Below are 18,681 nucleotides of genomic sequence, written 5' to 3' on the forward strand. Positions count from 1 at the left end.
ACCACCACCACCACCACCACCTCCACTCATTGATTCAGCACTCATAGAAGAGGGGTGTTCTTGAAGAAGTGTGTAAAGCCATGGCCATTAGAAAAACCCAGAAATGTCTTCCTTAACCTCCCTTGCAACCTAGGGTCTATACCACTCAGCATCTTGTTTCTCCAGATAGAAGATGCAGCTCACGTTGCTGATCATTCACTACAACAGGGATCTGGAATACGTCTTCCTAATGAATTCTAATACAGAATAAATAGACCAAGCTCACCAATGGTAAAGAGGATCAGAAACATTCACAAAGCGTCTGCATATTGCATTACTGAAGTGTGAGCCTGTGAGATGAACACCCACCAGTCCATCTAACTGATCTTACGCTCGCTGGGCTAATATTGTGTTAACAAAAGACTCGGTTAGGAAAAGCATGATCGGAGCCAGGGCGTCTCAAGTGTCTACAGAGTAGCTGAAAAGCCAACAACTGGTTCCCATCACCTTTGGAGATGGGTCTTCCTTCCTGCCATTCCTGCAGAGCTGTCCTTAGAGAAGACGGCTGCAAGGAGCCCTTCCATTGCGCTACGTGCGACATCAGGATTGCTTCTTCCCGCTGAAAAGGGCCCCCGCACACACTAACCACTGGGGATGATGAGCCGTGCAACGCGTAACTGTGTGAGGCGGTCATCTCCCTTCCCCGTCTCACAGCGTCCACCACATTAACGTAGACGACAGGACAGCCAAGCGCGGGGACGAGGAGATGACACCGTCTGCATTTCCTGACAGCGCTCGTCCTCAGAGACTGTCAACCATTTCATGATATTGAGATTTACCTTCTTGCTGGTCCTACACCTCCGGATTCTACTGGGACAGTACCTCGACTCTACTGGACTCTTCTCTGAAGTGGGGGGTTTGTCTGCATTTTGACTTTCTTTAAGAGGGAGGCAGTCCAGGGCTGCTGTGCTCTTGAGAGAGATGGGAAAACAAGGAGGCGCCTTTTCAACCAGGATGCCGATGACCTCACCACAGGAAGCTGGCGACACGACCCGTATCTGAGCCCTCAGAAGTGCCCACGCGCGCTCGCTGAGGTTAGTTGCATGGTCAGAATGCACTCTGGGGACAAGGGTGCTGTGTGTTTTCTGTAAAGCTTTCCGAGTGGAGGATGGGCTCCAGGCAGTCTGCAGCCTAACTGTTCCCTGATCATGCCCGGCATATGACGGCGTTCCCAGAGCATGGCAGCAGCGGCTCCCAGCTTCTCCATGGGCTGCGCTGCAAGAACGCCATGTGGCAGGTAAGGTCTGTGAACCAATTGCTGTCTTGCATGCTTTTGATGGAAAGCCAAATTGTCTTCTTATCACGTCTGTAGCCCTTGGCAGACTCCGGCAATAACTGCCGGGAGCCCTCCAGTAGACTTAGAAGCAGCCATGGTGCCAGGCATTGCAGATGGAAAATTGGACAGGTGTTGATGTGGTGTGACTCCAGGCTAACGCAGAATTTACTGGAAGCTACACGAAGAATCCAAGGGATGCACCACCCGCTCTGGGACCACATCTGGTGCCACGTTCATCGGTTCAGTAAGGTTCCTTTCGGAGGAATCCGCTTCCCCGTGTTACTTATACTCCTCCACAGCTGGAGCGATGACTTTGAGGACTGAGGGCCCACGGGCACTTGATGGAGGCAGATGGCGAGAGACCTAACCCTGGGGAAGCCCAGCGCTCTGTGCTGAACAGGCAGGGGGATGTCCTTCGGCTCTCTGCTCCCTCGTGGAATCCCTGGGAAGGCACCCGAAGGGGCTCGCAGCACGGCGAGGCTACAGGACTCCGGTGTGTGCTGCTTCTGCTCGGGAGTGGCGCCACTGTCACGGGCCGGCGAAGTGGAAAATTCCGACTTTGGCTGCAAACCAGCAGATGGTTTTGAGTTTAATGGAGGGCCGTTTAAGAAGTGCCTTGCTCCGTGTTTTAGGGCGCAGGAGCAACTCGTTTTGGAGTTCCTGCTTCTTGGAAAAATTAGCTTCAAGGGGATTAGCTGATGTGCCAACCAACCATTTCTCCATGAGAATGCCACTGAGCTAGGATGTAATTAACTCCTAAGAACTTAATTTCTCCCCTCAAACCCCACCCCCCCCTTTCTCCAGCTAAGCTGTTTGATTTAAGCACACTGGGTCTGTAGACAGCTTAGGGCTAAACAGCACTGAGAGGGACATCAACCTAAAGACCAAAGGGCAGGTTTATTTTCATTATATCTTACTTTTTAACCAACAAGTCCAAATAATAGGGGACTCTAAATTCTCACCAACTGACAGTTGATAGCTTAAATAAGATCCCTACCGGCAAGCTGCAAAACAATAAACCAGGTCCACAACTTGACATGAGTGTCAATGACATCCACTCTGCCCTCTTATAAAGACACCAGCTGGTAACCAAGCACCAGGAGACCAGAGGGCAGTGGTGAGTCAGAGCTTGGACCTGGTGGCGAGTCAGAAAAGCCCATGTAGTTGGTCCTGAAAGACCGAGGAGAAGGATGAGTCCGCCAAGCCCGGCCCAGCCGCGCGGTGATTTCCCACTGTCCAGGAGAGTGACCGCCCTGCTCGCTGGCATGGCACGAGGCAGCGGCAGCGGCCCAGACAGTGGACAGGCTGCCTGTTGGGCACTTACTCTCCTAATCCTGCCGAACTGGGCTGCTCCCTCCCAGAGGCAAGGAGAGCAGGCGGGGAAGGTCAAAAGAAGAAGGGGCGAGGGGACTTGATTTGGGATAATGTCAAGTTCAAAGAATGGCTACTCTGTGCACTTGGCCCTTGTCCTTGAAAAAAAGAAAAGAAAAGAAAGAAAGGAGGAGGGGGAGAAATGAAAGCGCATGATGGGAGGAGAAAGGAGAAAGAGAAAGCAGTCACACACACACACACATACACACACACACACACATTCTGCAGGCTACGACACATAAGGCTAATTTTCTTGTGCTCAACCAATAACATTACTCTTATTAGAAAGTCTAGGCTCTGATTTCAAAGCAACTGCTGCTGATTGGCCACCCAAAGCCCAAAGCCCGCCTCTTCAGGTGCAAGCCTATGAAGAACTTCCAACTCCAAGAGAGCCAATGCATTTGTTCTTTCTGGAGGGAGGATACCACCCAGGTGTTTCATCTATTTTTAATGTTAATTATTCATTTTATTGGGGGCTCCGATAGCTCTTATACCAATCCATAAATCCAATGTATCAAGCACATTTGTATCTATGTTGCCATCATCATTTCTAAAACATTTTATTCCTACTTGAGCCCTTGGTATCAGCTCCTCTTTCCACCTCCTCCCTCCTCCCCCCTCCCACCCTCAAGGACTCTTGATAATTTATAAATTACTTTTATTTTCATATCTTACACTGTCTGCTGTCTCCCTTTACCCATGTTTCTGTTGTTCACTCCCTCACCCCCACCCCGGGGGGTGTTATACATTAATCCTTGCCATCGGTTCCTCCTTTCTCCTCCTTCTTCTCCCTACCCTCATCATGGTATAGCTACTCCCGTTACTGTTCTTGAGGGGTTTATCTGTCCTGGAGTCCGTGTTTCGAGAGCTCTTATCTGTACCAGTGCGCATGCTCTGGTCTAGCCGGGTTTGTAAGGCAGACAGAACTGGTAAGGATCCACCGCCACCTTTCATTTCCAGAGCTCTTTGAAATGTCACTTGATTTTAATTGGCCAGCATTTCAAGCGTGCTTAAGGACCACGGGCTGAAAGAAGACAGGTAAACCTCCCAAGCAGGTAGTCTGCTCTCTTCTGGAGGCTCTTCAGGGTTCTGGTAAACCATCCATCTCCACGACAGCATATTAAAAGGGAGTATTTTGACCTTCCAATGGCCAAGGAGTTCTCAGTGACTCTCAGTCACTCTGCATCCACATGGTGATAGGGTGGGCAGGCCACACACATAGAGCCGCCAACCTGGGTCCAATCCCACTCATCCTGTGTGAAGAAACTGAGCTCCAGAGAGGTCTGGTAAGGTTCCCAGGGCAATTCCATTTTGATGGCAGAATGCAGATTCCAGAGCCATGGTCCCCTGGCTCTAAAAACCTTCTCTTAGGAACCAAGATGTGCAAAGTACCCAGCTTGCTCCTAGAACATTTTGGGCGGTCAAAAGGCCAGCTATTCAATTATATCTCACTGGGGACTGAAACGCTTCATCGAAAACCAAAGGTCTGGTACACACTGTGAGTGAAAACAACAGTATTTCTGAGTGAGTGTCCCTGGTTGTCACTACTTAATCACATATCATTGTCACGGAAGGGGTTTGCAGGCAGCTAAGTTGGTAAAGTTAAAATGACCAGATGGATGCTTTTGAAACTGACCTTCCACAACATACATTCAGTCTAATAAGTTAAAAAAAAAAAAAAGCAACCTGGATGTTTAATCTATCTCCACCCAAACCATGTTTATCATGTGGGGAAGGAGCGAGAGCTGGAGCCAAGTTTTTCGGATCGTTGACAGTTTGTTTTCTCTCCTGCCTGTGACTAAAGCCAGGGTTGCAAATTAAAAATATGTCTGTCATTTCTCCCCCCAGACATTCCAAACAAAAGAGTCTGCACATCTACCCACACAAACACCGCTTTAAGCAACTTGAATGAGGAGCTGGAGAGAACCGTGTCATCCATTTCCCATCCAAATAACAACTGACCAAAGGGGTCTGCCCCTCTTTGTTTGGACAGAGAGCAAGAGCTTAACGTTAGAGCCCTGGTAACCTGACTGGGAAAATCAGCCCGCCAGCTCAGTCTACAAGAATAAGGAACGAAAACCACATCCTAAACCAAAACAAAACAAAAGGCTTAAAAATGTACAGAGCTGAAGTGAATTTGCACCCATACCTCATTTTCTGAATGCAACAATACGACATCAAATCTATTTTGGAAAGCACAGAAAAAGGACGGTGTGATGGCACTGGGCAGTGCTGATATTTTTTTCTCCCTCACCCATTACTTGTGAAGCCTCCTGAGTAGAACTGTATCTCGTTTACAAACAGCACCACGGAGGATCTTAGCTAGATGCTAAGAAAGCACACGGAGGCCCAAGTCCAATGCTAACTTTAATGTCACGGTTCTTCTGGGAACTCCAGGTCAGAGCAATCCCTGCTCACTTAACTCAGCCGGCGAAATTTCAGCAGTGATTCATGAAGGAGGCCGGGCGTGGTGGCTGGCTAGAGACTGCTAGAACCCCACAGGTGATGGTCCTTGGTCGCTGTTCAGGTCTGAAACCAAACCCAAGCAGACGGTTCCCTTCATAGCCCACAGACAGGTCTTTAGGAGGACTAATAACAGCATGAGGTTTGCTCATCTTTCGACAATCAGCCATTTTGGGTGGGACGGCGATCTTACACATGAGATGGGGGACGGCCGTGAAGGAGAGGAAGCAGACGCTACAGGGACCGTTGGATGTGCAACTGGAGTCTGCTCTGTAAACCTCCATCCAATTCACAATAACAAGTTTTTAAAAAAGTGATTCATCCACCATTCCATGGAGGCGAGCGCATCCAATGAAGTGGATCAAAAGACTTTTTTCTTCAAATATCCACCTGGTTCCCTAAACATCAACACATTCAATTATTTATAACAGCTTCAAACTCTCTGTGGTCGTCTCCAATTTACAGAGCAGGTATTTGAAAAGGAAGGTAAACTTACTGTTTGGTTAACTGCGTGGGCCATAGGCTACATGAGACACTTTTCCACACAGCAGTTTTAAGTAAATTTTACGTTTCTCTTTAACCAGGAAGGTAGTAGATCTCCCCAGCCCTATCCTGAGGTAACGATTTTGCTAGTGCTCTGCTAATGGTAAAGGTCAGTAACAAGATAATGATGTGAATAAGGCCTAGGCTGCATTGAAGAACATCTCCATAAAGCTCTGAATGGGGTTCTACTTTCCAACTCAGACCAATCTCATAGTCTATATTATGAAGGCTACAGGGTACGATTCAGCAACAGCCAACTGTATGAAAGGCCAAATGACTATACTGGATATCAACTGGAGGGGCTAAGGTAGTAAGGACCTGGGGGAAGAGGGTTTAGGAAGAGACTTAGGAATATGGCTCTGTAGTAGTTGCTATTCATGCAGGATACTGTGATTGGAATGTGAACATTTTTCAAAAAGCAGCAGCGAGAATAGGAAAAACAAACAAGCAAAAAACCTTGACCTGCTCTTCTCATCAGTGATGAGGGGGGATTTCTCTAGAGGCCAAATTTGATAGTTTGTTTCCGAGTTACAGAAAACCAAACTTACTGCCATCTAATCCACTCCAATGCATACCGACTCCAGAGGACTGGGTCGAACTGCCCCTGTGGGTTTCCGAGGCCGTAACTCTTCACAGGAGCAGAAAGCCTCATCTTCCTCCCCCAGAGTGGCTGGTGGTTTGGAACTGCTGACCTTGTGTTTTCTAGGTAACAAGTACAAAGCACAAAGTACAGTTAGAACTGACTTGACGGTGATGGGCAAAGATTGGTTATCTGGTTATGGCATGGTGGCTCGGAACCATCTGGTTATTAACGTCAGCCAGGCAGGCCTTTTGGGGAAAGTACTGGATTTTGAATGGTACCCTGGCTGGGAAGGCAGTCCTTGTGAAATGAGTGCTTACAACTCCTCAAAATGCGTTCTCTTCCCTGGGGATCCCAGAAAGCCATGTGACCCGTTTCCATTATTGCCACTGTATCTATTTTAGGATGCCTCTTTTCTGTCCAAGAACATCAGTTATCATTTATTTAACAGGCTAGGTTCTGAACTAAGTGTGAGTCCACAAACTCTGTGGACGAAGCAGCTGCTTATGCAGAGTCTACTGGGTGCCAGGCCAGAGCAGGAGAAGGCAGGCTGTGGAGAGTAAGGACTGCTTGGCTCTCAGGTGAGACCCAAGCAGAACTTTGTCCAGGGGTGCAAATGCACAGAAACGGACACCGGGTCCTGATGTCACCGCAGAGGGAAGGCTTCATCACCCAGAGTCAGGGGTGAGGCTGGAGGCAGAGGGAGGTGCAGTTCAGAAGAAGCAGAGAAGCTTGGGAAGCTGTGTGCAGTGTGTTCCCCTGCGACTCAAAAGCCAGGGTGAGAAGGAATGGGAGGGCGGCTCAAAAGGAGCTGACCCCTGCTGGTGGGTTCATAGCCTTCGAAGAAAGCCTGTGCTTATGAACTGGAGAGAAACCATAGTGTGAGGCAGCACCTGCACGATGACAGGATCTAACAGCTCCTGCCTGGAAAACTGCCTCTCGGCGTCGCTGCCTGGCCGATGCTTCTCACCCATTGCGGTGGGCCAGCTGTTGCTGCCCTCCTTGCCGTGATGGCTGTCCAGCTGTGTGCGGTCGTGAGGGCAGGAGGGGTGGCTGCAAAGGTGGCATTCCAGCTTGTCATCCTGAACTCGTGTGTCACTGGAGCCTGGGCAGCCCCTCCATCATCTCAGCTCCCCTCCCTGCACCCCTGCTCTGTCTACTTCCTCTGCCTCCCAGACGTCACCGCAGGGTTCAGCTCCTGCCTCGATGGCGGCGCGGACAACCTCCATGATCACAGCAGGCCCGAGGGGTGCTACAGTGGGCAGGGGCACAGCTCAGTGCTCAGGCCACGTTTGGTTATCTGGTTATGGTATGGTGGCTCGGAACCACCTGGTTATTACGTCAGCCAGGCAGGCCTTTTGCAGAGCTGATTCAGGGCCATGAATGTCAAGCACAGTTAGGTCGTCGCACTAAGGTGCCCAACTGTTCCCAGCCCCCCAGCTCTCTCAACAGAAGTGCTGATACAACAGTCTACATCTTGGCCACTGCGAATCTCAAAAGTCTGGCACATAGGTTCCCAAACACCTATCGCTTGCTTTCCGGAATGAATGAAAGCGTTAATCGAGGCCTCACTGGCAATAAGAAAGTTTTGTCCTGTCACCCATCAATCCAGGAGGAAGGGTGGGGCCCTGCTTTTGCAGCTGCCCCCCCATTCGGTTGGTCCATATCCCTACTGGGGATGGTACTGCCCACTTTGGTCTAGAAGGTGATATTCCCATCCTCTAGCGCAGTGGTTCTCAACCTTCCTCATGCTGCAACCTTCACACAGTTCCTCATGTGGTGGTAACCCCCAACCCTAACATTATTTTCATTGCTCCTTCATCACTGTCATTTTGTTACTGTGATGAATCGGGTGACCCCTGTGAAAGGGTCATTTGACACACCCCCCCCCAAAGGGGTCATGACCCACAGGTTGAGAACCGCTGCTCTAACACTTGTACATTTCAATAAACTGACGTCAATGGAAGACGAGTGTAGTTCATTTAAAATGCATCTAAATGCCATGTTAGGACCACTAAGCACGGTCACAACATGTGTTTTGGAAACCTCTTAACGTAAGGGGCCGTTTCACCATTCTATCATACAAGTTCATGTCCACTCTTTGGAGAGCCCACCGGAAGAGACCAAGCACCTAATTCCCTTCTCTACCATCAGAGCAGGGTCAACTGCCCTGAGGTGAGGGCGTCCTGGCTCCCCCTTCACCTCCCAAAGAATGCACACTATTAATGATTGAGTCTTTCTCTAGGGAGATTGATTTGAACTTGTTCTTAAAAGAAATAGGAGGCTTTTTAAAGTTCTCAAAGTCTGCATCTCAGAAGTGCACCACACGGTGCTCCAGAGGGTCTCTCAAGAAGTCTGTCAGGGATCAAACAGCAGAAGAAGCAGGAGTGACTTCAGCGGCTTCTTTTCCACTTTGAGACAGTCAGATAAGTAGGTTTGGTCTTACCACCCAGTTCCTTTCCTGTCCCCAAACGAACCACAGAGTCCAGAGGCCTGGCTGGGGTTGTTGTACAACATGCCACTGATGTGGATGCAGTCCAGCCAGCATCTCCCTGGCCACTCTTGACCCTGTGGACCCTGGGTGCCCTTGCTTTACTCTCTGACTTGACTCCTGCCCTCTCTGAGCTCCTTAGCTGTGAGGCTCCTGTCCAACTCTTACTCAACCATATCCACAGGCCATGATCCCAGTCATCGGTGCTCCAGCTCCCACTCTGGAACTTCTGACGAAAAGGCCCAGCATTGTGGGATCTGACTTGGGGGCAGGCAAATGGACGACCCCCGGTCCCCAGGACTGTGGCTCTGCTACCACCCAGCGCGGATGTCCTCAGTGGCCAAGTCTTTTGGATTCAGCGTTTCAGTAAAAGTTAGATGCTAGCAGATCATTATGTGATTACGTTTTTCAACATTCAGGTACCTCGACACCCACCTTCTGTGCTGTAAAACTCAGTTTTCCACATCTACCACATAGCCTGCAGCACAGACGTAAGGGAGGAAAACCTCAGCACCTCTTGGAAATGGGGCAGGAACGCACGTGTTGTTATTCAATGCTCTCTAGCCTGCCCCCAGCTGGTGGTGACCATACACAATAGACTAAAACACTCTCCCTCCCTGGGCCTTCCCCATGATAGAAAACACACTGACCCCCTTGAGAATACAGAGGTCCCTGCATGTGGGTGGAAGTAGTTGTGAACCCGCCTGGCTGAAGACAGGACTGCCGTCAGCTGCAGTTCAGATTAAAAACAGCGAAGGAAGCCAAACGGGCCACAGCTCTACTGTGTAACCCCCGGCTTACCATGAGTCTGAACTGACTCTGGCAACTTGCAATAAGAACAACAACACCACAACAAACAAGAAAGATCCTACACCCAACTGAGGTCCTTGGGGATTTGAGTCTGCACTGGGATATCTTCCTTCAAGTCCTTGCCTTGTTCTTTCAACACATTTCTGAAGCTGTAGGTCTTCCCAGTGACTCCTACCCGGGCTGGCCTTATGCGATCTTTGGCCCAGCAGTGCTCCCTCCCTGTGTGGGAGCTCTGGGCCAAGGAAGTGGTGTCCTTGTCCTCCGGCCAGGGAGCGGTACGGCTCCTTGCTATTTTTAATGGGATCTTTACGATTACTGAGAGTTAAAGAAATCAATTTGAAGACAAACAAAAGGGCACCACCGGATGGCACTTACTGTCTGGAAGTCTTTCTAAAGGTCTCGATCAACGTGGGAGGTGGCCTAATCATGTGAAAATGCTCTTTGCAGAGCAAACACTTTTTATTTTCTCCAGTTTGCCGCTTGCCTGCATATTTAGCAACACCAGATAGTTTCCTAAGTGATACTGAAAAAAGAACTGCTTTCTGTGTATTTCCTTTCCACGCTCATCCTCCGCTCCCTGAAAAAATACACACACACACACACCATGGACACAGACCATGGAAACCAGTCCTTTATGTTAAGTTAAAAACTAAGGTACCCGATAGGAACTGGAAACACAGGGAATCCAGGGCGGATGATCCCTTCAGGACCAGTGGTGTGAGTGGTGATACTGGGAGGATAGAGGGAAAATGGGTTGGAAAGAGGGAACCGATTACAAGGATCTACATGTGACCTCCTCCCTGGGGGATGGACAAAAGAGAAGTGGGTGAAGACGTCGGACAGGGCAAGATATGACAAAATAAAAAATTTATAAATTATTAAGGGCTCATGAGGGAGGGGGGACCAGGGAGGGGTGGGGAAAAATGAGGACCTGATGTCGGGGGCTTAAGTGGAGAGCAAATGTTTTGAGAATGATGAGGGCAATGAATGTACAAATGTGCTTTACACAATTGATGTCTGTATGGATTGTGATAAGAGTCGTATGAGCCCCTAATAAAACGATTAAAAAACAAACAAGCAAAAAATCTAAGGTACCAAGAGGCTACCTGATTTACCCAAGGTAACATGGCTCAGGAGTAGTGAAACGTGGAAAGCTTTTATGGGCCCTCATTGGACCAGGTTTGGGATCTTCTGTCTTTGCAGAGTGTTAGTGGGGAGAGGTAGGGAGCAAGAGTGAAGGGAGCAACAGCAGACATTTAAAAATACCGCTCTCTGGACTCTGCATAGACGTAGAGAACCCGGATCTTCAGGGACTGATGCCCAGCCACCCCTCTATTCCAAAGGCCCTGCACCGACTCTGATACTTAGCCTGCTTCGTAATTATCGGAAGACTTTCATTTCTCAATCAGGCTTTGTCCATCGAAGGGCAGTTGTGTTGAAAACGTAACAGTTATAAATTAATCACAATACAATAATTAGGGATAGGTAATAATACTTTGGATTGACAAGCCTGCTGTCAACTTCTGGTCACATAACAATTACAGAGCCTGGGGATGAGTTAGACGTTAAGAACACGTATTCTTAAATAGGTTTTCAATAACGTCAGCATGATCCGGATCGGTGAGCTGACCAAGGAGATGTGACAGAGGCTGTCTCGGCTCAGGTACAAGGGATGAGGCCCAGTGAGCCGAGGCTCCACTGACTTACCATGCAGATTGAAGAGAAAGAAACAGAAAAGGTTCATTCTCTAGAAATGACCCTAGGTTGGACAGTAAACTGAGATACGACCAGCCAATCTGAGTTTGGAAAAAGCATCAAGTCTGTGGCCTGTCATGACTAGGACCTTCTGGATGTGTCAGCTACCTAGGAAGGGTAGAGAACAGGTCTGTCCCTGCCTGATGGCAACTTACATCCCGGCGGCCGCATCGCAAGGTCCTGGGCCAACCTCCAAGCAAAAGACAGCAAGAGAGGGGTAGCTGCTATAGGGTCTTCTGCTCGGTCCTACCCTGGACTTCTTATTCACAGATTGAGAGTTTAAAACAAAAAGTCAAGTAAAGGAGACAGGTAGAGGAAGAAATGTCTTTTCTAGGGATGCAGGGTAAGAGCCTAAGAAATCCTAGACACAGCACTCATCACAGTCTTTGCCATCAGGGACACTGGAGGGAGTCCAGCTGCAAACTTTCATATTTAATGAAAGTTAACGCCTACAAGTAACTCACGCCGGTACAGTGATCCCAAGGCACGGAGAGCGACAGGCCACATCAGAACTGGCCCTTGGGGATTGCGAGGCTTAGTTTTTACGAGAGCAGAAAGCCTTGCCTTTCTCTCACGGAGGGCTGGTGAGGGTGAATCGCCAACCTCGTGGTTAGCAGTCTGACGTGCTACCTATCCCCTGTGTCTAATGACAGCGAGGAGCCTGCTATTTGAAGGCATTTGATAAACATATCAAGTTGAAACCTGCTGGTTATTCTGTCCCTTCTGAATCTCAACAACAAAATTAGCACCAACATGAGATTTTCTTACAAGTTTAGGCTCAACAGGGAATCACATCTCTGACCTTAAGAGAGTAAGCTCCCAAAGAAATTTAGAATCTTTTTTACATGGTTTCTTCTTTGACATGAGCTAGGTTTTAGGTCAGTTTTCATTTTTTCAATGAAAATGAGTGCAAACAAGCTTTCATTTTGTCTACATGTAGACTGTACCGTGAATATATAAAAATAGAGGGTCTGAGAGGCCCAGAGAGGGGACACAGCCATTTCCCTTGCCACGGTGAGCCACAATGCCCATGGCACCCCTGGAAGGAAACACAACAGCTGTGGAGCACGCCACAGGAAAATGTATTAATAGCACGAGGCACCTCAATTATACCCAACACCAGTGAAGGTCCTGTGTTTGTTTTGTTTTGGAAAATCTGTAAGGTGATGTGAAATCCTGAGTGAAAAGACACTTTACTAATATGAGAAACAGATCTGGCTTTGACTTGGGAGTAAGGTGTTATGGTAGTTACATCATCTGGTGTCAATCTGAGAGGATTATAAGTGAGGAGTGGGGTCCGGCCTGTCAATCAAGATATAACCAATGAGGCCTCTGCATGGGCATGGCCTTCCCCTGAGAATTCTGAGAACTCCAGGATTTCCTACGTGGAGGCAGGAGACAAGACTCTGACACTCTCTCTCTCTCTCTCTCAAGACTCTGACACTCTCTCTCTCTCTCTCTCTCTCTCTCACTCCCTCTCTCACTCACTCACTCACTCACTCACTCACTCACTCACTCACTCACTCACTCACTCACTACTACTGCCTAGGAGACAGTGCAGCTGATAAGACACATGGAACTACCAGAGTGCCCTGAGCTGGAGAAGCCACATGAACCTACCCTGATGGAGCCAGACCTCTGGAGCCAAAGAAGCCATGTAGAGGCCCCTAACAGTGCTGAGATGCTCACACCACCACTGGACCCACAAGACTTCCAGTCCACGGACCTGTGATCCTCCTGTTTGGCATCACTGCATGTGTTTCATGAGTCTGAAGAGGACTGTATAGATTGGTATCGGACATATGGGCTAACATTGGATTGGTGGACTTGATGCGGACTGGGCTGGGACTTTTTTCAATATTCATTTGCTCTTGTACATAAACCTCTTTCATATACACATGTGAGATTTTATAGATTTGTTTCTCTCGTCCACCCGGCCCCAATCTATAAAGTGGCACTAAGAATGTAGTCAATGGAGAAGTGTCATCAACCAGGCTTTTCCTGAGACAATGCTTCACTACTTGTATTAGTCTAGGTACTTTGGAGAAACAAATCCACAGCAACTCATGTATAAGTGAGAGTTTTATGTAAAGAAAATGTGCATCACGAAAACATCCCAACCCAATGCTGCCCAAGCCCACAAGTCCAACATTAACCCATTAACCCAACACCATCCACAAAAAAGTCCTCCACCTCACAAAACAGAGGCAATGATGCCGACTGCAGGAGGAAAGCTGAGTCAGTGAACATGTAAGCATCTCAGCACTGGCAAGGGTCTCCACACGGCTGCTCCAGCACCCAGGGCTGCATCGGGGTAGATCCATGCGGCTTCTCCTTGGGGATGTCTTGGAGGAAGTCAATCTTGCAAGCTGAAGCAGGGAACTGCTAAGGCAGCTGCACCCGATACAACCATCACAAAACAAGAGACCCGAGAACTAGAAAGGCGAGGCTTCACCACCCATTTATCCCTCCGCCTTTCAACCAGCACCACATGTGATTATCGGCCAGGCTGGCACAATTAACTAACTCACTACTACTTCTACTTTTGCTCACATGTCCCCTGATGCATTTTGATGCCATGTCCCCCACCCCAATTAAGCTGCCATCCAAAAGCTCTTATCATATATCAAGTAGCTGTAAAAGAAAAAAGTGCCCGCTATAAATGCTGGCTGTAAACAGGTACTCTTAAAAGATATCTAAGGAATTCTAAATAGCATGGTGATTGGACATTCACCATCACCCATTTAAAAAATAGATGAATCTGCTCTTGATCAACAGTAAATACTTTAGTTATACTGTTCCTTTTTTTCTCTTTCTAGTCATGCTTTCTTTCTATGTCTCCCCAATAATTTCATCCTAATGAAACACATTATTTTGCCTGAGAGTCTACCATTCTCCCATTTTGTGTTAGAATAAATTCAGTCTTGAGGCTTTTTCAATGTCCTGTACCTAGAAAACTAAGTGTTCACATTTTTCCTGGCCTGACAGCATCACAACCATTGTTGGTGCATCAATTATATATTATGGCACATACATTACATATGATATAATGAACATTGTTGGGCATAATGGTTGGACACACTTTGGAAATCACTTGTCTTAATCGGTGGGGCAGGGTGTGGCCTTGTTGCCTGCAGCTCAACCCTGGACAGCTCCGTTCAGAGGTTCTCTGTCATCCTGGTGCGTCCGTCCCCAGAAGGCAAGCCAAATGACGAGGTCCTAGTTAGGGCCAGGTCCAGGCACGCCTTTCTCTTACAAAGTGGAAGAAGGGCAATTGTGAAAAGACAGGTGGTCACAGGCAGCCAGGAAGAGCTAGCATGATTCGATTATATGCTAGGTAAGTTATATGCCAATAAAACGACTTAAAAATGAAAAAAATGTTCATCAAAGGACTTTTACAAACAGTAAATGGGCAATTCACCCAACTGGGGAAAAAATGTTTGGGAATTATTTAATGGGTGACAATCTGACCTCTAAAAGCTCTAAAATAGCAACTCAACAACACAAAGACAAACCCCTCAACCATGAAATGGGAAAAGGGCACTACAGAATGTTCACCAAAGAGGGCACCTGCAGCAGTTACATCAGGCCCTGTCCACTTGTGAAGGGGTGGAGTCTAGCCTGTCAATCAGTCACAGCTTGATGACCTCAGTTGGAGGCACGAAGGAAATAAATAGCTCCCTGGAGACCAGACACACCCTCTGCTTCACCTTCCTGCTGACAAGCCACATGGGGCTACACTGATGGAGCCAGAGCCCTGGAGCTGGAGGAGTCACATAAAGACCCACGCCAGGGCTGAGATGCTTCTACCACCATTGGATCCATAAGACTTCCTACCCACTGGCCTGTGATCTTCCTGCATTCAGCATTACTGCATGGATGAGTGAATCTAAAGTGGATTTTATGGACTAGTATCGACATATGGGGTAATATTGGACTTATGGACTTGGCTGGGATTTTTTTTAATGTACTCTTTGATATAAAGCTCTTTCTTATATACATATAAATGTCCATGAACTTGTTTCTCTCGTCAAACCAGACTCACACATTGGCGCCCAAACAGTTAATGAACTGATGAGAAGATGTTCATGATCTTTAGCCATTAGAAAGAGGTAAACCCGAACCCCCATGATATTCCATCTACTCTGACTGAAATGGCACTGATTGGAAAAAGACAGATAACAATAAATGGTGAGGAAGTGGGAATTAGGAATCCTTAGCCATGGCTGGTGGGACTGTAAAATACATGATCGAATCGCACTGGAAACCCATACTGTTGTCTCCAAACACTAGAAATGCAACTACCATATGACCCAACAATCCACTCCTAGGTATATATTTAGAGACCTAAGGATTCAAGAATCCATTTCTAGGTATATGTCCTAGAGTCAATAAAGGCATAAATGATGTACGCACACTCAGGCTCATCACTGCTTTAGTCACAATAGCAAATAAATGGAAACAAACAAACAACAGTGTGTCTGTCAACAGATGAATGGACAAGTAAAGTATAGTGCATATGAAGAGGCTTCAAAATGCTTGTGGAAAAATTGGGTGTTCTTTTCATTCTATCTTCCCATCAACTTTTGAAGCCCCCTCATATAGACACTAAAATGCTAAGCTACCATAAAGAACAATGATGAGCTGCAAGATATAATGGGGTGGGGGGGGGGAGGCTGGAGGGCATAGTGCTAAGTCCACCACCTAAAGACTAATAGTGTATGAAATCAGTCAAGCACATAAGAACAAATATTATATGATCACTCTTCTATAAGCAGGCGGGACTAGATAAATATGAAGACCAGTGTTCATGGATACTTACCAGGAGAAGAAGTCGGGGTACACAGTAGAAACTAGCTCCTTTTCGGTGCCAGAAAAAGTGGCAATGATGGTGGATATAGTGAGCATCGCACAACCCAAGGAACAAGCATTTGGACACATAGTTGTGGGTCTAGGTAAAATGGTCTATAGGTAAGCACAGATGTATATATAGGTGAGGAAAAAAATAGAAGTACCTATTCCAAAAAACCAAACCAAACACTGCCATTCAGTCAGTGCAGACTCAAAGCAACCCAACCTTGGGTTACCCAGCCGGAAATCTTGATAGGAGCCAAAGGCTCATCTCTCTCCCATGTAGAGACTGGTAGGTTTGAACTGCTGACCTTTCAGTTAGCAGTCAAATGCTTATCTGACAATACCACCAGGCTCCTTTGAAGTATCTACATGTTTAGGTAAATACAAAGATGTGGGTCTATTCATTGAGAATACAGATATAGATACACCTCAGATATAATCGAGTACATTCTAACTAGTTTGGGGGGCTTGAAGGCTTAGGGCCAGAGTCTCATGGAACAACTCAATGAGTGCAACATAGTTCACAAAAATGATCATCTGCCTCCAAGAGCAGTGAGTTAGACCTGCAGTTTAAAAGTCCTTGAATAACCAGAAGCAAAACAGTTGGTAAACAAAAGCACGGAGGGAGAACAATCAAGTCTAGAAGAAGCAGAAACTCACCTGCTCTGCGAGCAGCAGAACTGGCTGAGCAGGTGAAGCTCAGCCACCATCACTGTCCATTCTGATGGGAGGCAGTGGATAGAATGGGAGAGAAATATGAGGCAGAATTGAAATTCTTATGTTAAAACAGGCCAACCAGGAACAGGACAGAACCAAGGACCTCCTGAGGCCACCACCCGAGACAGTCTTGAAACCTCACCCTCCGTCTGTCAATGAAGGGGCAGTGGCACGTAGGCCAGTGTCCTGCTTAAAAACCATCAGTCTGAGGCTACAGGTCACCATTTCTCCAAAGCAAAGAGGAGAAGATCAGGGAGCAAGGACACCAGAGCTTGGGAAAGGGAGCGACCTGACACAAGGAAAGCGAATGCCGACGTTGTGAATGACATAACTCATGTCACCAGTTTGTGCAGAAACACACATGGGAACCTAACTTCATGTGTAAACTGTAAAAAACCAAAAACGGAACGACCACCAAAACCCCACTGAGAAATGAGAGAAAAAAAAAGAAAGAAAAACTGTCAAACTGGTGAAATCAAAACAAACAAACAATCAAAACCAATCGTTGAGTGCATTCTCCCTCGTGATGGCCCGTGTTTACCGAGCAGGACTACTGCCGGGGTTTGCCCGCGCCTGATGTTTCAGGAGCAGGGCGAGGCCTGTCTTCAAAGCGCCTCTGCTGGGCTGACCACCAACATTCCAGGGAGTGGCCACGTGTTTCACCGTCTGCAGCACCGAGTCCTGGGACATGCAGCGCGCAGCTGCACAAAAGGTCCCCTCACTCTTTTGGTCTCCGGGAGAATGTGGACGTCACTGGGTAAGGAGTTTCTGCTTGACATTAGAGGCCATGCCCACCACTCCTGCTTGCTTCAAGAAGTTCATGGGGAAAAATCCATTATCTTTTCATTCCAATTTTCCATGAACTTTCTGAAGCCCCTCCAATGTATTCACTCCCCCATCCCATAATGATTCTGCAGAGGGCGGAATTCATCCGGACCTGGCGAGAGTTGCCCCAGGATGAACCCAGGGGATGGAGGGAGCTCTGTCTCGTTCTTCTGCAGGAAGCTAGCTAGCTGGGTTCTTTTTTCCCATTTGCTTGACTATTTGTGTGTGGTGACGCTTAGTGCTTCAGCCCTACCCATTGGTCCTATTGGCGGGAGTTGAGTTTGCAGAGGTTCTCTGCACTTCTTTAAACTGGCAACCTCATGGCTGAAGGAAATGCTCATCTGGATTCCTTTGAATTGGGGGTCTTCTCCTTGGCGAAGGAGACACGTGCATTATTCAGGGCACTTTCTCTTACCTGCTGCTTGAGGGCTTCCAAGGACTCAAATTCCAATCTGGCTAGTTTCATCTGGATGTGGCGCGGCTTATCCGGTATGGCAAAAGCAAGTACGAACTTCAGAGCCAGGAGCGCATGCTGAAAACAAGAGAGAGTGCGTGTTGGCGTGAGACGTTCCACTATACGTGCAGGAAGCACACCCCCAAGAGCCCTGAGAAGGACCGAGGACTGCTCAGGTGCTCCTTGCCCTGGGAGACCAAACAGGTCTCGTGGTGATATTTAACCCACCCAACCCATTTAGTGACTATTTACTTTGCTTTTCTTCTTTCCGAATAAATGATTGACATTCATGGATAGCATACACTACTCTTCATGTTTTATAGGAAAATCAAATGTATGGCAAAGAGCCCACCATAATTTGTTCTTTTAAAATTAACCTAGATCTTAATTTCTACTGTATCTTAGTACATACTAGAGTGGCTCCCGTCTCCCATGCCCAGTACTCTCCTCTCCGGACTCAGCTCTTATCAAATGTACATGCGCCTTCACCCTCAAGAGCATTT

General features: G+C 47.6%; 1 protein-coding gene across 3 annotated transcripts in view; it reads right to left on the reverse strand.

Moving 5' to 3' along the window:
- ANO10 (anoctamin 10) overlaps positions 1–18,681 on the reverse strand; it is a 186,535-nt gene that overhangs the window by 42,466 nt on the left and 125,388 nt on the right. Inside the window, exons 11-12 of one of the 3 annotated variants that reach the window (XM_045295090.1) lie at positions 18,140–18,256; positions 16,843–16,903 (exon numbers count right to left, since the gene is read on the reverse strand). In XM_045295090.1, coding sequence (XP_045151025.1) covers positions 16,892–16,903; positions 18,140–18,256 — 129 coding nt within the window. In that variant the 3' untranslated portion in view covers positions 16,843–16,891. Of the gene's footprint in view, positions 1–16,842; positions 16,904–18,061; positions 18,257–18,681 lie in introns of those variants that run through there. The other 2 variants (XM_045295089.1, XM_030886940.2) reach the window with 2 other exon arrangements.

Source organism: Echinops telfairi, unplaced genomic scaffold (genome assembly GCF_000313985.2).
Source record: "Echinops telfairi isolate 266 unplaced genomic scaffold, ASM31398v2 ScPeMD7_4225;HRSCAF=4972, whole genome shotgun sequence".
In the NCBI taxonomy this organism is placed as follows: domain Eukaryota; kingdom Metazoa; phylum Chordata; class Mammalia; order Afrosoricida; family Tenrecidae; genus Echinops; species Echinops telfairi.